This window comes from Pristiophorus japonicus, chromosome 24, assembly GCF_044704955.1.
Source record: "Pristiophorus japonicus isolate sPriJap1 chromosome 24, sPriJap1.hap1, whole genome shotgun sequence".
Classification (NCBI taxonomy): Eukaryota; Metazoa; Chordata; class Chondrichthyes; family Pristiophoridae; genus Pristiophorus; species Pristiophorus japonicus.
This window is the reverse complement of record NC_092000.1, coordinates 32,389,571-32,410,250: the sequence shown is the minus strand read 5'-3', so window position 1 is coordinate 32,410,250 and position 20,680 is coordinate 32,389,571. Positions and strand designations below refer to the sequence as shown.

General features: G+C 48.6%; 1 protein-coding gene across 1 annotated transcript in view; it reads left to right on the top strand.

The window, feature by feature from the left end:
• LOC139237858 (uncharacterized) overlaps positions 1–20,680 on the top strand; it is a 198,024-nt gene that overhangs the window by 41,216 nt on the left and 136,128 nt on the right. Inside the window, exon 9 of the mRNA XM_070867083.1 lies at positions 6,419–6,493. Within this exon, the coding sequence (XP_070723184.1) occupies positions 6,419–6,493 (75 nt within the window). The remainder of the gene's footprint in view (positions 1–6,418; positions 6,494–20,680) is intronic.

The window sequence follows — 20,680 nt, the reverse complement described above, 5'->3', positions numbered from 1 at the left end:
TCAAATGGTATTGATTGAAATAAGTAAATAACTTGCATTTCTATAGTGCCTTTCACAACCAAGCAGACAGCTTTTGGAGTGCAGTCACTGTTGTAATGTGGGAAACGCGGCAGCCAATTTGCACACAGCAATCACTCACAAACAATAATGTGATAACGACCAGATAATCTGTTTTTCTTATATTGATTGAGGGATAAATATTGGTCAGAACACCGGGGGGGAATATCATTACACTTCTTCAAAATAGTGAGCCTATATTTGTGTGCTCAAGTCTCTGGCTTGGGACTTGAACCCACAACTTCTGACCGAGAGACAGGAGAGCTGACACAAAATAAAATTTTTAATATCAACATTCTAAATGTTCCCAAGTATCCTGCAGTCCTTCTACAAATATATCAGCCCCTAACCCTAACCCTAACCCAAACCCTAACCCTAAACAGAACCCGAACCCTAACCCTTCCACACTGAATATCCCTAACCCTAACCCTAACCCTAAACCTTCCACACTGAATATAGATCACATGGATGAACTTCAACAATTGTACATCCCTGTCTGGAGTAAAAATAAAACGGGGAAGGTGGCTCAACTGTGGTTAACAAGGGAAATTAAGGATAGTGTTAGATCCAAGGAAGAGGCATATAAATTGGCCAGAAAAAGCAGCAAACCTGAGGAGTGGAAGAAATTTCGAATACAGCAGAGGAGGACAAAGGGTTTAATTAGGAGGGGGAAAATAGAGTGTGAGAGGAAGCTTGCCGGGAACATAAAAAGTGACTGCAAAAGCTTCTATAGATATGTGAAGAGAAAAAGATTGGTGAAAACAAACGTAGGTCCCCTGCAGTCGGACTCAGGTGAATTAATAATGGGGAACAAAGAACTGGCAGACCAATTTGAACAAATACTTTGGTTCTGTCTTCACGAAAGAAGACACAAATGACCTTCCGGATGTACTAGGGGACCGAGGGTCTAGTGAGAAGGAGGAACTGAAGGATATTCTTATTAGGCAGGAAATTGTGTTGGGGAAATTGATGGGATTGAAGGCTGATAAATCCCCAGGACCTGATTGTCTGCATCCCAGAGTACTTAAGGAGGTGGCCCTAGAAATAATGGATGCATTGGTAATCATTTACCAACAGTCGATCGACTCTGGATCAGTTCCTATGGACTGGAGGGTAGCTAATGTAACACCACTTTTTAAAAAAGGAGGGAGAGAGAAAGCGGGTAATTATAGACTGGTTAGCCTGACATCAGTAGTGGGGAAATTGTTGGAATCTATTATTAAAGATGAAATAGCAGCGCATTTGGAAAGCAGTGACAGAATCGGTCCAAGTCAGCATGGATTTATGAAAGGGAAATCATGTTTGAACAATCTTCTGGAATTTTTTGAGGATGTAACTAGCAGAGTGGACAAGGGAGAACCATTGGATGTGGTGTATTTGGACTTTCAAAAGGCCTTTGACAAGGTCCCACATAAGAGATTGGTGTACAAAATCAAAGCACATGGTATTGGGGGTAATGTACTGGCGTGGACAGAGAATTGGTTGGCAGACAGGAAGCAGAGAGTCGGGATAAACGGGTCCTTTTCGGAATGGGAGGCAGTAACTAGTGGAGTACTGCAGGGCTCAGTGCTGGGACCCCAGCTCTTCACAATATATATTAATGATTTGGATGAAGGAATTGAGGGTAATATCTCCAAGTTTGCAGATGACACTAAATTGGGTGGTGGTGTGAGCTGTGAGGAGGATGCTAACAGGCTGCAGGGTGATTTGGACAGGTTAGGAGAGTGGGAAAATGCATGGCAGCTGCAGTATAATGTGGATAAATGTGAGGTTATCCACTTTGGTGGCAAAAACACGAAGGCAGAATATTATCAGAATATTATCTGAAAAGGGGAGGTTCAACGAGACCTGGGTGTCATGGCTCATCAGTCATTGAACGTTGGCATGCAGGTAAAGCAGGCGGTGAAGAAGGCAAATGGCATGTTGGCCTTCGTAGCTAGGGGATTTGAGTATAGGAGCAGGGAGGTCTTACTGCAGTTGTACAGGGCCTTGGTGAGGCCTCACCTGGAATATTGTGTTCAGTTTTGGTCTCCTAATCTGAGGAAGGACGTCCTTGCTATTGAGGGAGTGCAGCGAAGGTTCACCAGACTGATTCCAGGGATGGCTGGACTGACATATGAGGAGAGACTGGATCAATTGGGCTTTAAATGGCTGCAATGCTTACCAATTTAGCAGTGGATTGCATGTGCTCAATCTGTGCAGTGGTTGGTTCAACTGTTAAATTCATGGGAACAATCTTTAGCTGTCCTGGCCTAGAACAGGCTTTATGCCCCTTAAATATGTTAATGACGGGCCTAACATATGTTGAAGTACCCCTGTACGAAATCAACAGGGCCGACCTGATCTCTGACCCCCTTTCAGCCAACTAAAGGTGAGTTTTTCAAATGATTTGGGGGGAATAATTCGTCCCCTTGGCGCTGCCGGTTAGCGCCAATAGGCAGCATTAATGCGGCGTGGAGACCAGTACGTAACGGGCGAGGTGAATCCAGTGGCTCAATGCAAATCGCACCTCTCTACCCACAGCGCTGCCGGTAACAGCCATCGCTGGGGCACCTCAACGCCACAGTGACCATCACATCAGTGGGGCAGGCCCGACAGTCAGGCTTCCGGACGGGCGGTTAGTGACCTGGTATCCCACCTCCCTCCACATAGTCCGGCAGGCTTGTAATGGGACCACCTTCTCTCCATCGCTAAAACTCATGCCTCAAAGCTTCCTCAGAAACCCCCCGGGCTCGCTCCCTGGGGCGGCGATCGACCCTTGCCCTTCGTCTTATTGTTGTTCAAACAGCTGCACACCCAACAGTGCTGGGAATGAGGAGCCGCACCGTCAATGGGCCTCCCCTTTCAGTAGTGAATCAAGCCTGTGGCAATCAGGAGTTGCGATTAGACTGCCCCTGATATTGGTCCAGATTTAAGTGTGGCGGTGGAAACATAGAAACATAGAAACATAGAAAATAGGTGCAGGAGCAGGCCATTCAGCCCTTCTAGCCTGCACCGCCATTCAATGAGTTCATGGCTGAACATGAAACTTCAGTACCCCCTTCCTGCTTTCTCGCCATAACCCTTGATCGCCCGAGTAGTAAGGACTTCATCTAACTCCCTTTTGAATATATTTAGTGAATTGGCCTCAACTACTTGCTGTGGTAGAGAATTCCACAGGTTCACCACTCTCTGGGTGAAGAGGTTTCTCCTCATCTCGGTCCTAAATGGCTTACCCCTTATCCTCAGACTGTGACCCCTGGTTCTGGACTTCCCCAACATTGGGAACATTCTTTCTGCATCTAACCTGTCTAAACCCGTCAGAATTTTAAACGTTTCTATGAGGTCCCCTCTCATTCTTCTGAACTCCAGTGAATACAAGCCCAGTTGATCCAATCTTTCTTGATAGGTCAGTCCCGCCATCCCGGGAATCAGTCTGGTGAACCTTCGCTGCACTCCCTCAATAGCAAGAATGTCCTTCCTCAAGTTAGGAGACCAAAACTGTACACAATACTCCAGGTGTGGCCTCACCAAGGCCCTGTACAACTGTAGCAACACCTCCCTGCCCCTGTATTCAAATCCCCTCGCTATGAAGGCCAACATGCCATTTGCTTTCTTAACCGCCTGCTGTACCTGCATGCTAACCTTCAATGACTGATGTACCATGACACCCAGGTCTCGTTGCACCTTTCCTTTTCCTAATCTGTCACCATTCAGATAATAGTCTGTCTCTCTGTTTTTACCACCAAAGTGGATAACCTCACATTTATCCACATTATACTTCATCTGCCATGCATTTGCCCACTCACCTAACCTATCCAAGTCACTCTGCAGCCTAATAGCATCCTCCTCGCAGCTCACACTGCCACCCAACTTAGTATCATCCGCAAATTTGGAGATACTGCATTTAATCCCCTCGCCTAAATCATTAATGTACAATGTAAACAGCTGGGGCCCCAGCACAGAACCTTGCGGCACTCCACTAGTCACTGCCTGCCATTCTGAAAAGTACCCGTTTACTCCTACTCTTTGCTTCCTGTCTGACAACCAGTTCTCAATCCACGTCAGCACACTACCCCCAATCCCATGTGCTTTAACTTTGCACATTAATCTCTTGTGTGGGACCTTGTCGAAAGCCTTCTGAAAGTCCAAATATACCACATCAACTGGTTCTCCTTTGTCCACTTTACTGGAAACATCCTCAAAAAATTCCAGAAGATTTGTCAAGCATGATTTCCCTTTCACAAATCCATGCTGACTTGGACCTATCATGTCACCATTTTCCAGATGCACTGCTATGACATCCTTAATAATTGATTCCATCATTTTACCCACTACTGAGGTCAGGCTGACCGGTCTATAATTCCCTGTTTTCTCTCTCCCTCCTTTTTTAAAAAGTGGGGTTACATTGGCTACCCTCCACTCCATAGGAACTGATCCAGAGTCAATGGAATGTTGGAAAATGACTGTCAATGCATCCGCTATTTCCAAGGCCACCTCCTTAAGTACTCTAGGATGCAGTCCATCAGGCCCTGGGGATTTATCGGCCTTCAATCCCATCAATTTCCCCAACACAATTTCCCGACTAATAAAGATTTCCCTCAGTTCCCCCTCCTTACTAGACCCTCTGACCCCTTTTATGTCCGGAAGGTTGTTTGTATCCTCCTTAGTGAATACCGAACCAAAGTACTTGTTCAATTGGTCTGCCATTTCTTTGTTCCCCGTTATGACTTCCCCTGATTCTGACTGCAGGGGACCTACGTTTGTCTTCACCAACCTTTTTCTCTTTACATACCTATAGAAACTTTTGCAATCCGCCTTAATGTTCCCTGCAAGCTTCTTCTCGTACTCCATTTTCCCTGCCCTAATCAAACCCTTTGTCCTCCTCTGCTGAGTTCTAAATTTCTCCCAGTCCCCAGGTTCGCTGCTATTTCTGGCCAATTTGTATGCCACTTCCTTGGCTTTAATACTATCCCTGATTTCCCTAGATAGCCACGGTTGAGCCACCTTCCCTTTTTTATTTTTACGCCAGACAGGAATGTACAATTGTTGTAATTCATCCATGCGGTCTCTAAATGTCTGCCATTGCCCATCCACAGTCAACCCCCTAAGTATCATTCGCCAATCTATCCTAGCCAATTCACGCCTCATACCTTCAAAGTTACCCTTCTTTAAGTTCTGGACCATGGTCTCTGAAATTACTGTTTCATTCTCCATCCTAATGCAGAATTCCACCATATTATGGTCACTCTTCCCCAAGGGGCCTCGCACAATGAGATTGCTAATTAATCCTCTCTCATTACACAACACCCAGTCTAAGATGGCCTCCCCCCTAGTTGGTTCCTCAACATATTGGTCTAGAAAACCATCCCTTATGCACTCCAGGAAATCCTCCTCCACCGTATTGCTTCCAGTTTGGCTAGCCCAATCTATGTGCATATTAAAGTCACCCATTATAACTGCTACACCTTTATTGCATGCACCCCTAATTTCCTGTTTGATGCCCTCCCCAACATCCCTATTACTGTTTGGAGGTCTGTACACAACTCCTACTGGGGGGGCGAAATTGCCCCTTTTTAAAGCCTCGTTAACGCCCAGGGGAGGGGAGCGCTACCGCCTCCCGGGAAATTGCCCCGGAGTTTGCGGACGTGCCCCGCGATGACATCATCTCCGTGCGCAGCGACCCTTCACTGCCCCACGCCGACCCCTTAATGCCCCATGGGGGACATTGCCCCGCCGCCATCCGCTCCCAGAGCGGTGATTAAAGGGTAGGGCGGCAACGCCTCGGGCCGCCATCTTTTTTTCTGTCGACCGACTCTCAGGTCAGCTCGATGACGGCAGCCGTATCGTGCTCTGCACCCCCATCGTGAAGCCCAGCACTCCGGTTTGGGTGCCGGGCTGCAGGCCGAGTACCACACTGGGGACCCAGTGGAGGCTGTCAGAAGTCTTGCACAGTGCTTAGCGGCCCTCCCCTTTAATCGAAGGGGAGGGACACTGAAGTGCGTCAGTGCTAAGCGGAGCATTTACGTAACGCTTGATTCAACGCTCCTGTAGCACCCAGGGACCCACCGCTAAAGGAAGCGGAGGGCGGGAGATTGCGCTCCGCCCCCTTTCAGAGGCGGTAAGGGCAATTCCGCAGCACCTTGGGAGGGTTTGAGATGTTCCATCACACGTTTACCCGATCCAACAACCCAACTTTCACCCACAGGCCACTGCTATTTGAGCAATGGAGAAATCTAACTGGACTGGATCGATCGTGGGGCAACCATTTTAAAAGTGTCATGACACCGCGAGTTTAGGCCCTGCCCATTTGCCTTCAATGCAATGGCTGCCGAAAGCGTGTTTATTTGCCATCAAAGCTGAAGCTTCACTTGTGTTTCAGTTACGCAGATGTTCAGTGAGATTGTCAACTCCCGGACTGATCTCCACATGGAACTCTCATGCATGAGGAGTAACAGTAAGTGTGAAATATCAATCAGAATTATAATCTTCCATTATATAGGGCCCTGGTGAAACTACACCTGGAGTATTGTGGACAGTTTTGGTCTCCTTACCTAAGGAAGGATACACTTGCCATAGAGGGAGTGCAATGAAGGTTCATCAGACTGATTCCTGGGATGGGGATCTTGTCCTATGAGGAGAGATTGAGTAGACCTATATTCTTTAGAGTTTAGAAGAATGAGGTGATCTCATTGAAACAGACAAAATTCTTGACAGGGTATTTGTGGGGAGGATGTTTCCCCCGGGCTGGGGAGTCTAGAACCAGGGGTCACAGTCTCAGGATAAGGGGTTGGCCATTTAGGACTGAGATGAGGAGAAACGTCTTCACTCAGGCTGGTGAATCTTTGGAATTCTCTAGAGGGCTGTGGAGGCTCAGTCATGGAGTATATTCAACACAAAGATCGATAGATTTTTGGATACTCATGAAATCAAGGGATATGGGGATAGTGCAGGAAAGTTGAGGTAGAAGATCAGCCATGATCTCATTGAATGGTGGACAAGGCCCGAAGGGCCGAAATGCCGACTCCTGCTCCCATTTTGCATGTTGTTGTATGGAAAGGTCTTGCTGTCTCCAAATCCAACAACTCTCCCAGGATGAGATGCTTCTCCAAGGAAATAAAGATTCCTCACACCATCTCCCAGGCTAACTTATTCTTTCCGTGGACCTTTAAACCGTGGATCATGGATCTCAAATACTTCATTCAGTTTCCTTCTACAATGAAAGGCATTTAAAATGTAACTATTCACTGTTCCATGATCTGCCCGAGAGCCTAGGGCCCGAATTTGGTGAAGGCCTTCCCCGCCCAAGTGCCGCCCAAAGGATCGCCGATGGCCGCCGAGGTCCCTGACGGTTCTTTGGGCGGAGTTTTCATCACCCAGGTCCCTCGAAGGTAGGGGGCCGCAGCAAAGCAGCGACGTACACCGCCAATCTGGGCGGCAGCCAGCGGGAGCTCTCATTCTCAGCGGCAAATGCACTTGCCGCCCAAGTGCCGCCGAGGATGGAGCCGGGCCCTCGGTTTTTAAGTATAAATAGAATTGACTGCTGTTGCGTTTGTCATCAACCAGGTCTGGCTTCCGTCACGGGGCCCCGTACACTCCTTACAGTGTATTACCCCATTCATCAGTGAGTTGTAAAATAGGAAGATAGGAACCGGAGTGGCCCATTCAGCCCCTCGACACTGTTCCACCATTCAATAAGATCGTGGCTGATCTGCCCCTCAACTCCATTTACCCATCTTTGCTCCAATCCCATGGCACCCTGATCCAACAGAAATCTATCGATCCTGGTCTTCAGAACTCCAATTGCCCCCAACATCCACAGCCTTTTTGGGGAGAGAGTTTGTTATGTATGTGAACCTCACCTGTGTGTAAGACTTGCCACTCGAGGGCATACCTGTGGGAGATCTTTGGGACACCTATATACCCTGGTGCAAGCAGCTATAAAAGGCAGGCCACCACATTGCTGCCTCACTTTGGAATTATATTAACGAGACCAAGGTCACAATGGTTTGAGCTTACAACACAGTCTCGTGGAGTCATTCTGAACTTAACAACTGGCGACGAGTTACAGATCACAAACTTTCACGCGGAAATGTATTCTTGAGAGATTTATTGAGGGTGATGATTGGGAATCCTTCGTTGAGCACCTCGACCAGTACTTTGTGGCCAACGAATTGGACATGGTTGAAATCGAGATCAAGCGCAGGGCGATTCTCCTCACCATATGTGGGTCATCGGTATATGGCCTCCTTAAGAATTTGCTGGCACCGGTCAAACTAACGGACAAATCATACGCAGAGCTGTGCACGCTGGCTAAGTAACCCTCAAGCCAAAGGAGAGCATCCTGATGGCCAGGTACCGCTTTTATATGCACCGTTGCTCCGAAGGCCGGAACGTGGCGAGTTTCGTCGCCGACCTAAGGCACCTTGTGGGGCAGTGCGAATTTGCAGGATCCTTGGGGGAAATGTTGCAGGACTTTTTCATGCTTGGAATTGGCCACAAGGGTATCCTTTGCAAACTGCTGTCTGCTGAATCCCTGGATCTGAGCAAGGCCATCACGATAGCCCAAGCATTCACATCCACGAGCGACAACGCGAAGCAGAATTCTTCACAGAATCGAGGCTCACCGGCAAGTACCGTGCTTAAAATAATGCCTTCGGCAGGCTGGACTGTACATGGTAGGGCCCACACATGCCGCAGAGGTCAGGCCCAGGGTGACTCAGAGGCCACTGGGGCGTGCTAATGTGAATCCATTAATGCCATGCTGGTGCTGCGGGGGCAGTCACAGAGCCCATCAGTGTTGATTCAAGCACTACGTGTGCAGGGGCTGTGGAACAATGGGGGCACCTCCAGCGATTGTGCAAGCGACCTTGGACTCACCACGTGGCAAAGTCAGCAGAGAGCGAGCGATCCAGCGCGGATCACGCTGAGCGAGCAGGAGAGGCAACTCAACCGGAGGATGAGGAGGAAGTGTATGGGGTACACACCTTCACCATTAAAAGCCCTCCAATAATGTTAAAAGTCAAACTTAACGGCATTCCAGTCGCCATGGAATTGGACACGGGAGCGAGTCAATCGATTATGAGCCAGAAGGCCTTTGAGAAACTGTGGAGTAACAAGGCACAGAGGCCAAAGCTGAGCCCGATTCACACTACGCTGCGCACTTACACCAAAGAACTCATACCTGTTATTGGCAGTGCGGCAGTGAAGGTATCGTGCGATGGAGCTGTGCATGACTTACCACTATGGATTGTACCAGGCAATGGCCCAATGCTGTTCGGCAGGAGCTGGCTAGGCAAGATCCGGTGGAACTGGGATGACGTCAAAGCACTGTGCTCAGCGGATGACGCCCCGTGCGCCCAGGTGATAAACAAATTCCCGGCGTTTTTTGAGCCAGGCAACTTCACAGGCACCAAAGTGCAGGTCCACCTTGTTCCTGGGGCACAGCCCGTTCATCACAAGGCCCAAGCAGTCCCATATATGATACGAGAGAAAGCCGAAATCGAGCTGGATAGACTTCAATGAGAGGGAATCTTATTGCCAGTCGAGTTCAACGAGTGGGCCAGTCCATTCGTGCCGGTACTAAAGAGCAATGGGACGGTCAGAATCTGCGGGGACTACAAGGTGACGATCAAACGAGTCTTGTTACAGGACCAGTACCCACTACCCAAAGCGGAGGACTTATTCGCAATGCTCGCAGGGGGAAAATCGTTCACCAACTAGACCTAACCTCCGCGTACATAACACAGGAGCTGGCTGAACCGTCAAAGAAGTTGACGTGCATCAACACGCACAAAGGACTGTTTGTGTACCACAGATGCCCCTGTGGGATTCACTCGGCAGTGGCCATCTTCCAGAGCAACATGGAGAGTCTGCTGAAATCGATTCCATGCACAGACGACATCTTGATCACTGGTCGCAACACCACCGAACACTTGCACAACCTGGAAGAGGTTTTACAATGACTGGACAGAGTGGGACTCAGGTTGAAATGCTCCAAGTGTGTTTTCCTGATGCCAGAGGTCGAATTTCTGGGGAGAAAGATTGCAGCGGACGGCATCAGACCCACGGACTCCAAGACGGAGGTCATCAAGAATGCACCCAGACCACAGAATGTGATGGAGCTGCGTTCGTTCCTGGGACTCCTCAACTACTTTGGTAACTTTCTACCGGGGTTGAGCACTTTGCTGGAACCCTTGCATTTGTTGCTACGTAAGGGTGACGACTGGGTCTGGGGTAAATCTCAAGAAACAGCCTTTAACAAGATCAGAAACCTGCTATGCTACAAATTACTTGTATTGTGTGACTCATGTAAACGTTTAGTACTGGCATGTGATGCATCGTCGTACGGGATCGGTTGTGTCAAGCCAATGTGTCAGGTAAACTGTAACCGGTTGCATATGTGTCCAGAAGTCTATCCAAGGCTGAAAGAGCCTACAATATGGTTGAGAAAGAAGTGTTAGCTTGTGCACATGGAGTTAAGAAAATTCACCAATATCTATTTGGTCTCCGGCTCGAAACCGACCACAAACCGCTTACTTCACTGCTCTCAGAAAGCAAAGGTATCAACATCAATGCTTCGTTCCGCATCCAAAGATGGGCACGAACATTGTCTGCATATGACTATGTAATCTGCCACGGACCAGGCACAGAGAGCTGCGCTGATGCCCTCAGTCGGTTGCCATTGCCCACCACCAGGGTGGAAATTGCGCAACCCGCAGACTTGCTTCTGGCAATGGATGCTTTCGAGAGCGAGGGATAACCCGTCATGGCTCGCCAGATCAGGACCTGGATCACCAGTAAAAAGCTGCATACTCAATGGGAGCTCGTCAGGGGTTCCCGGGGAAATGCAAGAGGAAATTAAGCCTTTTCACCGACGCAAGGACGAATTGTCAGTCCAGTCAGAGTGCCTCCTATGGGGGAATCGCGTGATTTTTACCCAAAAAGGGCAGGGAAATATTTATATACGACCTACACAGTACCCACCCAGGCATAGTCATGATGAAGGCTATCGCCAGTTCGCAAGTCTGGTGGCCCGCTATTGACTCCGAATTAGAGTCATGCATACACCAGTGCGACACTTGCTCACAGCTGAGGAACGCACCCAGGGAGGTCCCACTGAGTCTGTGGTCATGGTCCTCCAAACCGTGGTCCAGGGTCCACGTAGATTTCGCTGGCCCCTTTTCTAGGGAAGATGTTTCTAGTAGCAGTGGATGCTTACTCAAAATGGATTGAATGTATAATAATGTCGTCATGTACATCCACTGTCACCATTGAAAGCCTCCGGGCCATGTTCGCCACCCATGGTTTGCCCAACATCCTTGACATTGACAATGGACCATATTTCACCAGCTTGGAATTCAACGAGTTCATGACCCACAATGGCATTAAGCATGTCAGGTCTGCCCCATTTAAGCCCGCATCCAATGGTCAAGCGGAACGGGCAATCCAAACCATCAAGCAGAGCTTGAGACGCGTAACTGACAGCTCCTTGCAGACTGACGTACCATGACACCCAGGTCTCGTTGCACCTCCCCTTTTCCTAATCTGCCGCCATTCAGATAATATTCTGCCTTCGTGTTATTGCCTTCAAAGTGGATAACCTCACATTTATCCACATTATACTGCATCTGCCATGCATTTGCCCATTCACCTAACCTGTCCAAATCAGCCTGCAGCCTCTTAGCGTCCTCCTCACAGCTCACACCACCACCCAGTTTAGTGTCATCTGCAAACTTGGAGATGTTACATTCATTTCCTTTATCCAAATCATTAATGTATATTGTGAGGAGCTGGGGTCCCAGCACTGAGCCCTGCGGCACTCCACTAGTCACTGCCTCCCATTCCGAAAAGGACCCGTTTATCCCGACTCTCTGCTTCCTGTCTGCCAACCAATTCTCTATCCACGCCAGTACATTACCCCCAATACAATGTGCTTTGATTTTGCACACCAATCTCTTATGTGGGACCTTGTCAAAGGCCTTTTGAAAGTCCAAATACACCACATCCACTGGTTCTCCCTTGTTCACTCTACTAGTTACATCCTCAAAAAATTCCAGAAGATTTGTCAAGCGTGAGTCCCCTTCATAAATCCATGCTGACTTGGACCGATCCTGTCACTGCTTTCCAAATGCGCTGCTATTTCATCCTTAATGATTGATTCCAACATTTTCCCCACTACTGATGTCAGGCTAACCGGTCTATAATTACCCGTTTTCTCTCTCCCTCCTTTTATAAAAAGTGGTGTTACATTAGCTACTCTCCAGTCCATAGGACTGATCCCGAGTTGACAGACTGTTGGAAAATGATCACCAATGCATCCACTATTTCTAGGGCCACTTCCTTAAGTACTCTGGGATGCAGACAATCAGGCCCCAGGGATTTATCGGTCTTCAATCCCATCAATTTCCCCAACACAATTTCCCGCCGTATAAGGAGATCCTTCAGTTCCTCCTTCTCTCCAGACCCTCGGTCCCCTAGTACATCCGCAAGGTCATTTGTGTCTTCCTTCGTGAAGACAGAACCAAAGTATTTGTTCATTTGGTCTGCCATTTCTTTGTTCCCCGTTATAAATTCACCTGAGTCTGACTGCAAGGGACCTACGCTTGTCTTCACTAATCTTTTTCTCTTCACATATCTATAGAAGCTTTTGCAGTCAGTTTTTATGTTCCTGGCAAGCTTCCTCTCGTACTTTATTTTCCCCCTCCTAATCAAACCCTTTGTCCTCCTCTGCTGAATTCTAAATTTCTCCCAGTCCTCAGGTTTGCTGCTTTTTTTGGCCAATATATATGCCTCTTCCTTGGATCTTACACTATCCTTAATTTCCCTTGTTAGCCACAGTTGAGCCATTTTCCCTGTTTTATTTTTACTCCAGACAGGGATGTACAATTGTTGAACTAAAGGACTGCAGGACCTCGGCTCAAACAGTGAAAGCAGGGTGTTTGCTTGCAATGAGCTCCAGTCGAATTTGTGTCGTCGCCTGTAAAGATGTGAAGTAAAACTTTAATGAATCTTCTACCCAAGTTTCGCTGAGCTACAGTCGGGTGCAAAGCTGGTTAAAGGTTGCCGGGTGAAATGTTCTGAATTGTCAATGACGGGGACAGCAGCATTTATCTGGGGTTTAAACTTTCGTTCTATTTCAGTGACGTGGCCTTTCACCAAAGTTAGCAACTGACAGATGGAGAATGAGAGAGAGGATTATGTCGTTAGATGCTCTGATAATGACTCCACGAGGCAATGTGTTGTACTTGAACCCTAATGACCTTCGTCCTTAATTGATAAGTCCAGAGTGAGGATCACACCTGGTGGCCTGCCTTTTATACTAGGCCAGGCACACCTGTACAGGTAACTTACATGTCTCCCACTGCAGTGCCCTCTGGTGGTACATCATATGTAATGGTACCAGCAGTAACCATGTTGGATACATGACATCACTCTCCCCCAAGACCTTAGTGCAAATCGCCTTCCTGCATTGACTGTGCTCTGGGCTTAGCTCTATCTGATTGACCCTTCGAGGGTCGTTTCCATCTTGGGTAAGTGGGTGATGTTTCATTCGCAGTAGAGGTGCTGGTGGTTTCTGTTTGTGCATCCATGGCCACTCTATTCCCCGCCCCCCCCTCGCCCCACCAACCTACAGATTGTGTCGGGGGCTCATTACATTCATCTACCTTCAAGTCCAAAAAGAAAGATTTGCATTTGCAGCCTCACATTCATGGTGCCGTTGTAGAAACATAGAAACATAGAAAATAGGTGCAGGAGTAGGCCATTCGGCCCTTCTAGCCTGCACCGCCATTCAATGAGTTCATGGCTGAACAGGCAACTTCAGTACCCTATTCCTGCTTTCTCGCCATACCCCTTGATCCCCCAAGTAGTAAGAACTTCATCTAACTCCTTTTTGAATATATTTAGTGAATTGGCCTCAACAACTTTCTGTGGTAGAGAATTCCACAGGTTCACCACTCTCTGGGTGAAGAAGTTTCTCCTCATCTCGGTCCAAAATGGCTTACCCCTTATCCTTAGACTGTGTCCCCTGGTTCTGGACTTCCCCAACATTGGGAACATTCTTCCTGCATCTAACCTGTCTAAACCCATCAGAATTTTAAAAGTTTCTATGAGGTCCCCTCTCATTCTTCTGAACTCCAGTGAATAGAAGCCCAGTTGATCCAGTCTTTCTTGATAGGTCAGTCCCGCCATCCCGGGAATCAGTCTGGTGAACCTTCGCTGCACTCCCTCAATAGCAAGAATGTCCTTCCTCAGGTTAGGAGACCAAAACTGTACACAATACTCCAGGTGTGGCCTCACCAATGCCCTGTACAACTGTAGCAACACCTCCCTGCCCCTGTACTCAAATCCCCTCGCTATGAAGGCCAACATGCCATTTGTTTTCTTAACCGCCTGCTGTACCTGCATGCCAACCTTCAATGACTGATGTACCATGACACCCAGGTCTCGTTGCACCTCCCCTTTTCCTAATCTGTCACCATTCAGATAATAGTCTGTCTCTCTGTTTTTACCACCAAAGTGGATAACCTCACAATTATCCACATTATACTTCATCTGCCATGCATTTGCCCACTCACCTAACCTATCCAAGTCGCTCTGCATCCTCATAGCATCCTCCTCGCAGCTCACACTGCCACCCAACTTAGTGTCATCCGCAAATTTGGAGATACTACATTTAATCCCCTCGTCTAAATCATTAATGTACAGTGTAAACAGCTGGGGCCCCAGCACAGAACCTTGCGGTACCCCACTAGTCACTGCCTGCCATTCTGAAAAGTCCCCATTTACTCCTACTCATTGCTTCCTGTCTGACAACCAGTTCTCAATCCATGTCAGCACACTACCCCCAGTCCCATGTGCTTTAACTTTGCACATTAATCTCTTGTATGGGACCTTGTCGAAAGCCTTCTGAAAGTCCAAATATACCACATCAACTGGTTCTCCCTTGTCCACTCTACTGGAAACATCCTCAAAAAATTCCAGAAGATTTGTCAAGCATGATTTCCCTTTCACAAATCCATGCTGACTTGGACCTATCATGTCACCTCTTTCCAAATGCACTGCTATGACATCCTTAATAAATTGATTCCATAATTTTACCCACTACCGATGTCAGGCTGACCGGTCGATAATTCCCTGTTTTCTCTCTCCCTCCTTTTTTAAAAAGTGTGGTTACATTGGCTACCCTCCACTCCATAGGAACTGATCCAGAGTCAATGGAATGTTAGAAAATGACTGTCAATGCATCCGCTATTTCCAAGGCCACCTCCTTAAGTACTCTGGGATGCAGTCCATCAGGCCCTGGGGATTTATCGGCCTTCAATCCCATCAATTTCCCCAACACAATTTCCCGACTAATAAGGATTTCCCTCAGTTCCTCTTCCTTACTAGACCCTCTGACCCCTTTTATATCCAGAAGGTTGTTTGTGTCCTCCTTAGTGAATACCGAACCAAAGTACTTGTTCAATTGGTCCGCCATTTCTTTGTTCCCCGTTATGACTTCTCCTGATTCTGACTGCAGGGGACCTACGTTTGTCTTTACTAACCTTTTTCTCTTTACATATTTATCGAAGCTTTTGCAATCCGTCTTAATGTTCCCTGCAAGTTTCTTCTCGTACTCCATTTTCCCTGCCCTAATCAGACCTTTTGTCCTCCTCTGCTGAGTTCTAAATTTCTCCCAGTCCCCGGGTTCGCTGCTATTTCTGGCCAATTTGTATGCCACTTCCTTGGCTTTAATACTATCCCTGATTTCCCTTGATAGCCACGGTTGAGCCACCTTCCCTTTTTTATTTTTACGCCAAACAGGAATGTACAATTGTTGTCGTTCATCCATGCGGTCTCTAAATGTCTGCCATTGCCCATCCACAGTCAACCCCTTAAGTATTATTCGCCAATCTATCCTAGCCAATTCACGCCTCATACCTTCAAAGTTAGCCTTCTTTAAGTTCTGGACCATGGTCTCTGAATTAACTGTTTCATTCTCCTTCCTAATGCAGAATTCCACCATATTATGGTCACTCTTCCCCAAGGGGCCTCGCACAACGAAATTGCTAATTAATCCTCTCTCATTACATAACACCCAGTCTAAGATGGCCTCCCCCCTAGTTGGTTCCTCAACATATTGGTCTAGAAAACCATCCCTTATGCACTCCAGGAAATCCTCCTCCACCGTATTGCTTCCAGTTTGGCTAGCCCAATCTATGTGCATATTAAAGTCACCCATTATAACTGCTGCACCTTATTGCATGCACCTCTAATTTCCTGTTTGATGCCCTCCCCAACATCACTACTGCTGTTTGGAGGTCTGTACACAACTCCCACTAACGTTTTTTGCCTTTTGGTGTTCTGCAGCTCTACCCATATAGATTCCACATCATCCAAGCTAATGTCCTTCCTAACTATTGCATTAATCTCCTCTTTAACCAGCAATGTTACCCCACCTCCTTTTCCTTTTATTCTATCCTTCCTGAAAGTTGAATATCCCTGGATGTTGAGTTCCCAGCCCTGATCATCCTGGAGCCACGTCTCTGTAATCCCAATCACATCATATTTGTTAACATCTATTTGCACAGTTAATTCATCCACCTTATTACGGATACTCCTTGCATTAAGACACAAAGCCTTCAGGCTTGTTTTTTCAACACCCTTTGTCCTTTTAGACTTTTGCTGTGCAGTGGCCCTTTTTGTTCTTTGCCTTGGGTTTCTCTGCCCTCCACTTTTCCTCATCTCCTCTGTGTCTTTTGCTTTTGTCTCCTTTTTGTTTCCCTCTGTCTCCCTGCATTGGTTCCCATTTCCCGACATATTAGTTTAACTCCTCCCCAACAGCACTAGCAAACACTTCCCCTAGGACATTCGTTCCGGTCCTGCCCAGATGCAGACCATCCGGTTTGTACTGGTCCCACCTCCCCCAGAACCGGTTCCAATGCCCCAGAAATTTGAATCCCTCCCTGCTGCACCACTGCTTAAGCCACGTATTCATCTGCTCTATCCTGCGATTCCTACTCTGACTAGCACGTGGCACTGGTAGCAATACCGAGATTACTATTTTTGAGGTCCTACTTTTTAATTTAGCTCCTAGCTCTTCAAATTCATTTCGTAGGACCTCATCCCTTTTTTTACCTATGTCGTTGGTACCAATGTGCACCACGACAACTGGCTGTTCTCCCTCCCTTTTTAGAATGTCCTGCACCCGCTCCGAGACATCCTTGACCCTTGCACCAGAGAGGCAACATACATCCTGGAGTCTCGGTTGCGGCCGCAGAAACGCCTATCTATTCCCCTTACAATTGAATCCCCTATCACTATCGCATTCCCAATCTTTTTCCTGCCCTCCTGTGCAGCAGAGCCAGCCACGGTGCCATGAACTTGGCTGCTGCTGCCCTCCCCTAATGAGTCATCTCCCCCAACAGCACTCAAAGCAGTGTATCTGTTTTGCAGGGGGATGACCACAGGGGACCCCTGCACTACCTTCCTTGCACTGCTCTTCCTGCCGGTCTTCCATTCCCTATCTGGCTGTGGACCCTTTCCCTACGGTATGACCAACTCGCTACACGTGCTACTCACGTCATTCTCAGCATCGTGGATGCTCCAGAGTGAATCCACCCTCAGCTCCAACTCCGCAACGCGGTCCGTCAGGAGCTGGAGGCGGATACACTTCCCGCACACGTAGTCGTCAGGAACACTGGTGTCGTCCCTGAGTTCCAACATGGTACAGGAGGAGCATAACACGTGACCGAGCTGTCCTGCCATGACTTAACCCTTTGATAAGCGACAACAATGCTAAGGTTTACTCACTGTTATAGAAGAGAAAAAAGAAAAACTACTCACCAATCACCAGCCAATCACTTACCCACTTGGCTGTGACGTCACCTTTCTGTTTTTTTCTGCTTCTTTTTTGCCTTCTCCCTGTAGCTACACAAGCTCGCCTTTTATAGGCCTCACCAACGGACCTCCTCGACGCTGCTCCCGACTGCCGCCGACGCTGGGCCCCGGACTCCCTGCTGTGCCTTTTATAGGCAAGTACCTTTGACTGGTGAGGTACATACTTGATATATACTTGGAGTCAGTGCTGGGATCAGTGTCGGTGCATGAGGACAAGCTAGTGCCAGGACTGCTGGATGGTGTCCAGTCAGTCTGGTGGCAGCGCGGTGCTCAGTGCTGGCAGTGAGAACCCGGTTGGCTCAAGTTGTCTGCTCTCGGGGCTGTTGCCATTGCTCCTAGCGTCGGGCAGGTTCACAGATGCCTGTGACCTCCTTGACCTTTCCTTGCGCCCCGGGTCGCTGCTGCTCCCTGAGGAGCAGTCGTCTAGCAGTGCACAGGGAACTGCTGACTCGCTTGCCCGGGCATTATTTGGTTTGGGATCCTGGCTGGTCCCGGTCCCATTTGGGAGAACCATTGCGGGTGTCCCTTCATTCCTGGGTATGGCCTTGGTGGTGATAGGGTCTGGGGGGCTGCGCGTTAGCGCGGTTTGCTCTTTCAGGCTCGTGGCGGTTGGTGCCATCTGGTGCCTGAGAGGTGGAGCCGATCAGGGACAGGGTACCGATGCCATTGCCCTCCTGAGATCGCTTGCTCTGCAGCTTGTCTGTATTGGCTGCTTGTGGCCACACCCCATGGTGCATAACTCTGGTCCCCGGGATGCAGGCTACTATATTGGGTAGCTCGCTGGACCTGTGTGTTCCTGAATGCAGTTGAAATCCTACATCGCACAACATTTCATTACTCATTGTACATAACCTGTAGCTCCGATCGCGATCGTGCCACTTTTCTTTGCTTATTGCATGTACACAACTCTGACCATCAATTGCACATTTTACATCTAACTCACAGTTGCTCTTACATTGATTGAGAATGTGGAACTGTCCCTTTAAGTATGGTGGGTTGCAGGCCTCCTTTAAGAGAGCCTTGCTATCTTTACCCCAATCCTCTTCTCCGTTTGTTGCCACGTGTTGCTCCATCAGCGCTGCACCTCGTGGTCTGGCCGCCGCCATCTTTTTCTTCAGTGCATCACCTCGTGGTTTGGGAGCCATCTTTCCTCCATCCACGATGTCGACTGTGGTGATCCTCTTCTCCCCGGGTTCTGCCACCGAAGCTGGGAAGTCGCCTTTGGATCTGATTTTCTTCCTCCAAAGTCCTGCCACTGGAGCCTGGAAGGTGTGTTCGGGTCGTCTCAGCTGGATCATCTCCACGCAGTCATACTGAGCGGTCTGTGCCTCGGGTGCTGTGCTGGTCTGCCCTCCGGTGCTGGGTCCACCCTCAGGTGAAGGTTTGCTTTGCCTCTGAGCACGGGGGATGTCGTTCGCTGGAGGATGAAATCTTCCCAGCTCCAATGGATCTTCTCCATCCACCTGCTTCCGAGTAGCATTGGTCCATCACTTGCAACAATCCACAGGGATAACTTGTGCACTGCGCCATCATGGAGTATCTTTACATCCGGACTACCAACGACCGGGATAAGTTCATCGGTGTAGGTGTGCAGCTTTTCCTGAACTGGGACCAACTTAGGTTGTTCAGTTTAATTGTCCCATAACCTCTCAAAGGCTTCTTGATTCATTACTGACTGGCTCGCCCCCGTGTCCACTTCCATGAAGACTGGAACGCCATTTATCTCGACTTCCATCCTCAACGAGGAACACTCGGTGGTGCAGGTAAACATGCCATATACCTCATCGTGGGGCTGAGCTCCCTCTCTGCCTATCGTTTCATAATCCGCGCTGGATTCATGGCCATTTGCAGACTCTTCATCAACACAGTCATATTTCTTTTACACATTTGCCGGAGGTGGCCCTTTGTGCTGCAGCCTTTGCATACATAGTCCTTAAAGTGGCACTGGTGAGCCCTGTGATTCCCTCCACAACGCCAGCCTGGGGCTACTCGGTTAGCCCCCCTTGGCGGACTCTGAGTTAAGGAACTCGGGGCCTGTTCTCTCTTCCCTGAGGAGATTCACGTTCTACAGTCCAGCCTCTAAAAGGCGCCATTCTGTGTACAGCACTTGCCGGGTTTGAGTCCTGAGGATGAGTCATCTGCCTAGAGCCGCAGGTCGAGGTCATGAATGCCTGGCTCACGGAGATGGCCTTCTGCAGTGTGTGACTGTGGTATCCGCAGACATTAACTTATGAAGAAGGCCCTTGTGGCCGATTCCGATGACAAAGATATCCCGCAGCGCTTCGGTGAGGTGGTCGCCGAAATCACACGGTGCCGCCAGCCTCCTGAGGTCTGCAGCATATTTTGCGATTTCCTGGCCTTCGGGCCGACGGTGGGTATAAAACCGGTGTCTGGCTGTGAGGATGCTCTCTTTGGGCTTGAGTTGTTCTTGGATCAGCGTTACAAGCTCCTCGTACGTCTTGGTCATTGTCTTCGCTGGTGCCAACAAGTCCCTGACAAGGCCATAGATAGTGGGCCCACAACTGGTTAGCAGGATAGCTCTGTAGCTCTGCGCTAATCAGCTAGTGTGGCCGGGTTGTCGCCTGCCAGATCGTTTGCTGTGAAGAAATGGTCGAGCCTCTCCACAAAGGCGTCCCAATTATCACCACCGGCGAACTGCTGCAACGTACCAAGGTTAGCCCTTTTCGCGTGAAGGTCCGTAATCTTGTCGCCAATTGTTATATCTTTAGATGCTCTGATAATGACTCCACGAGGCAATGTG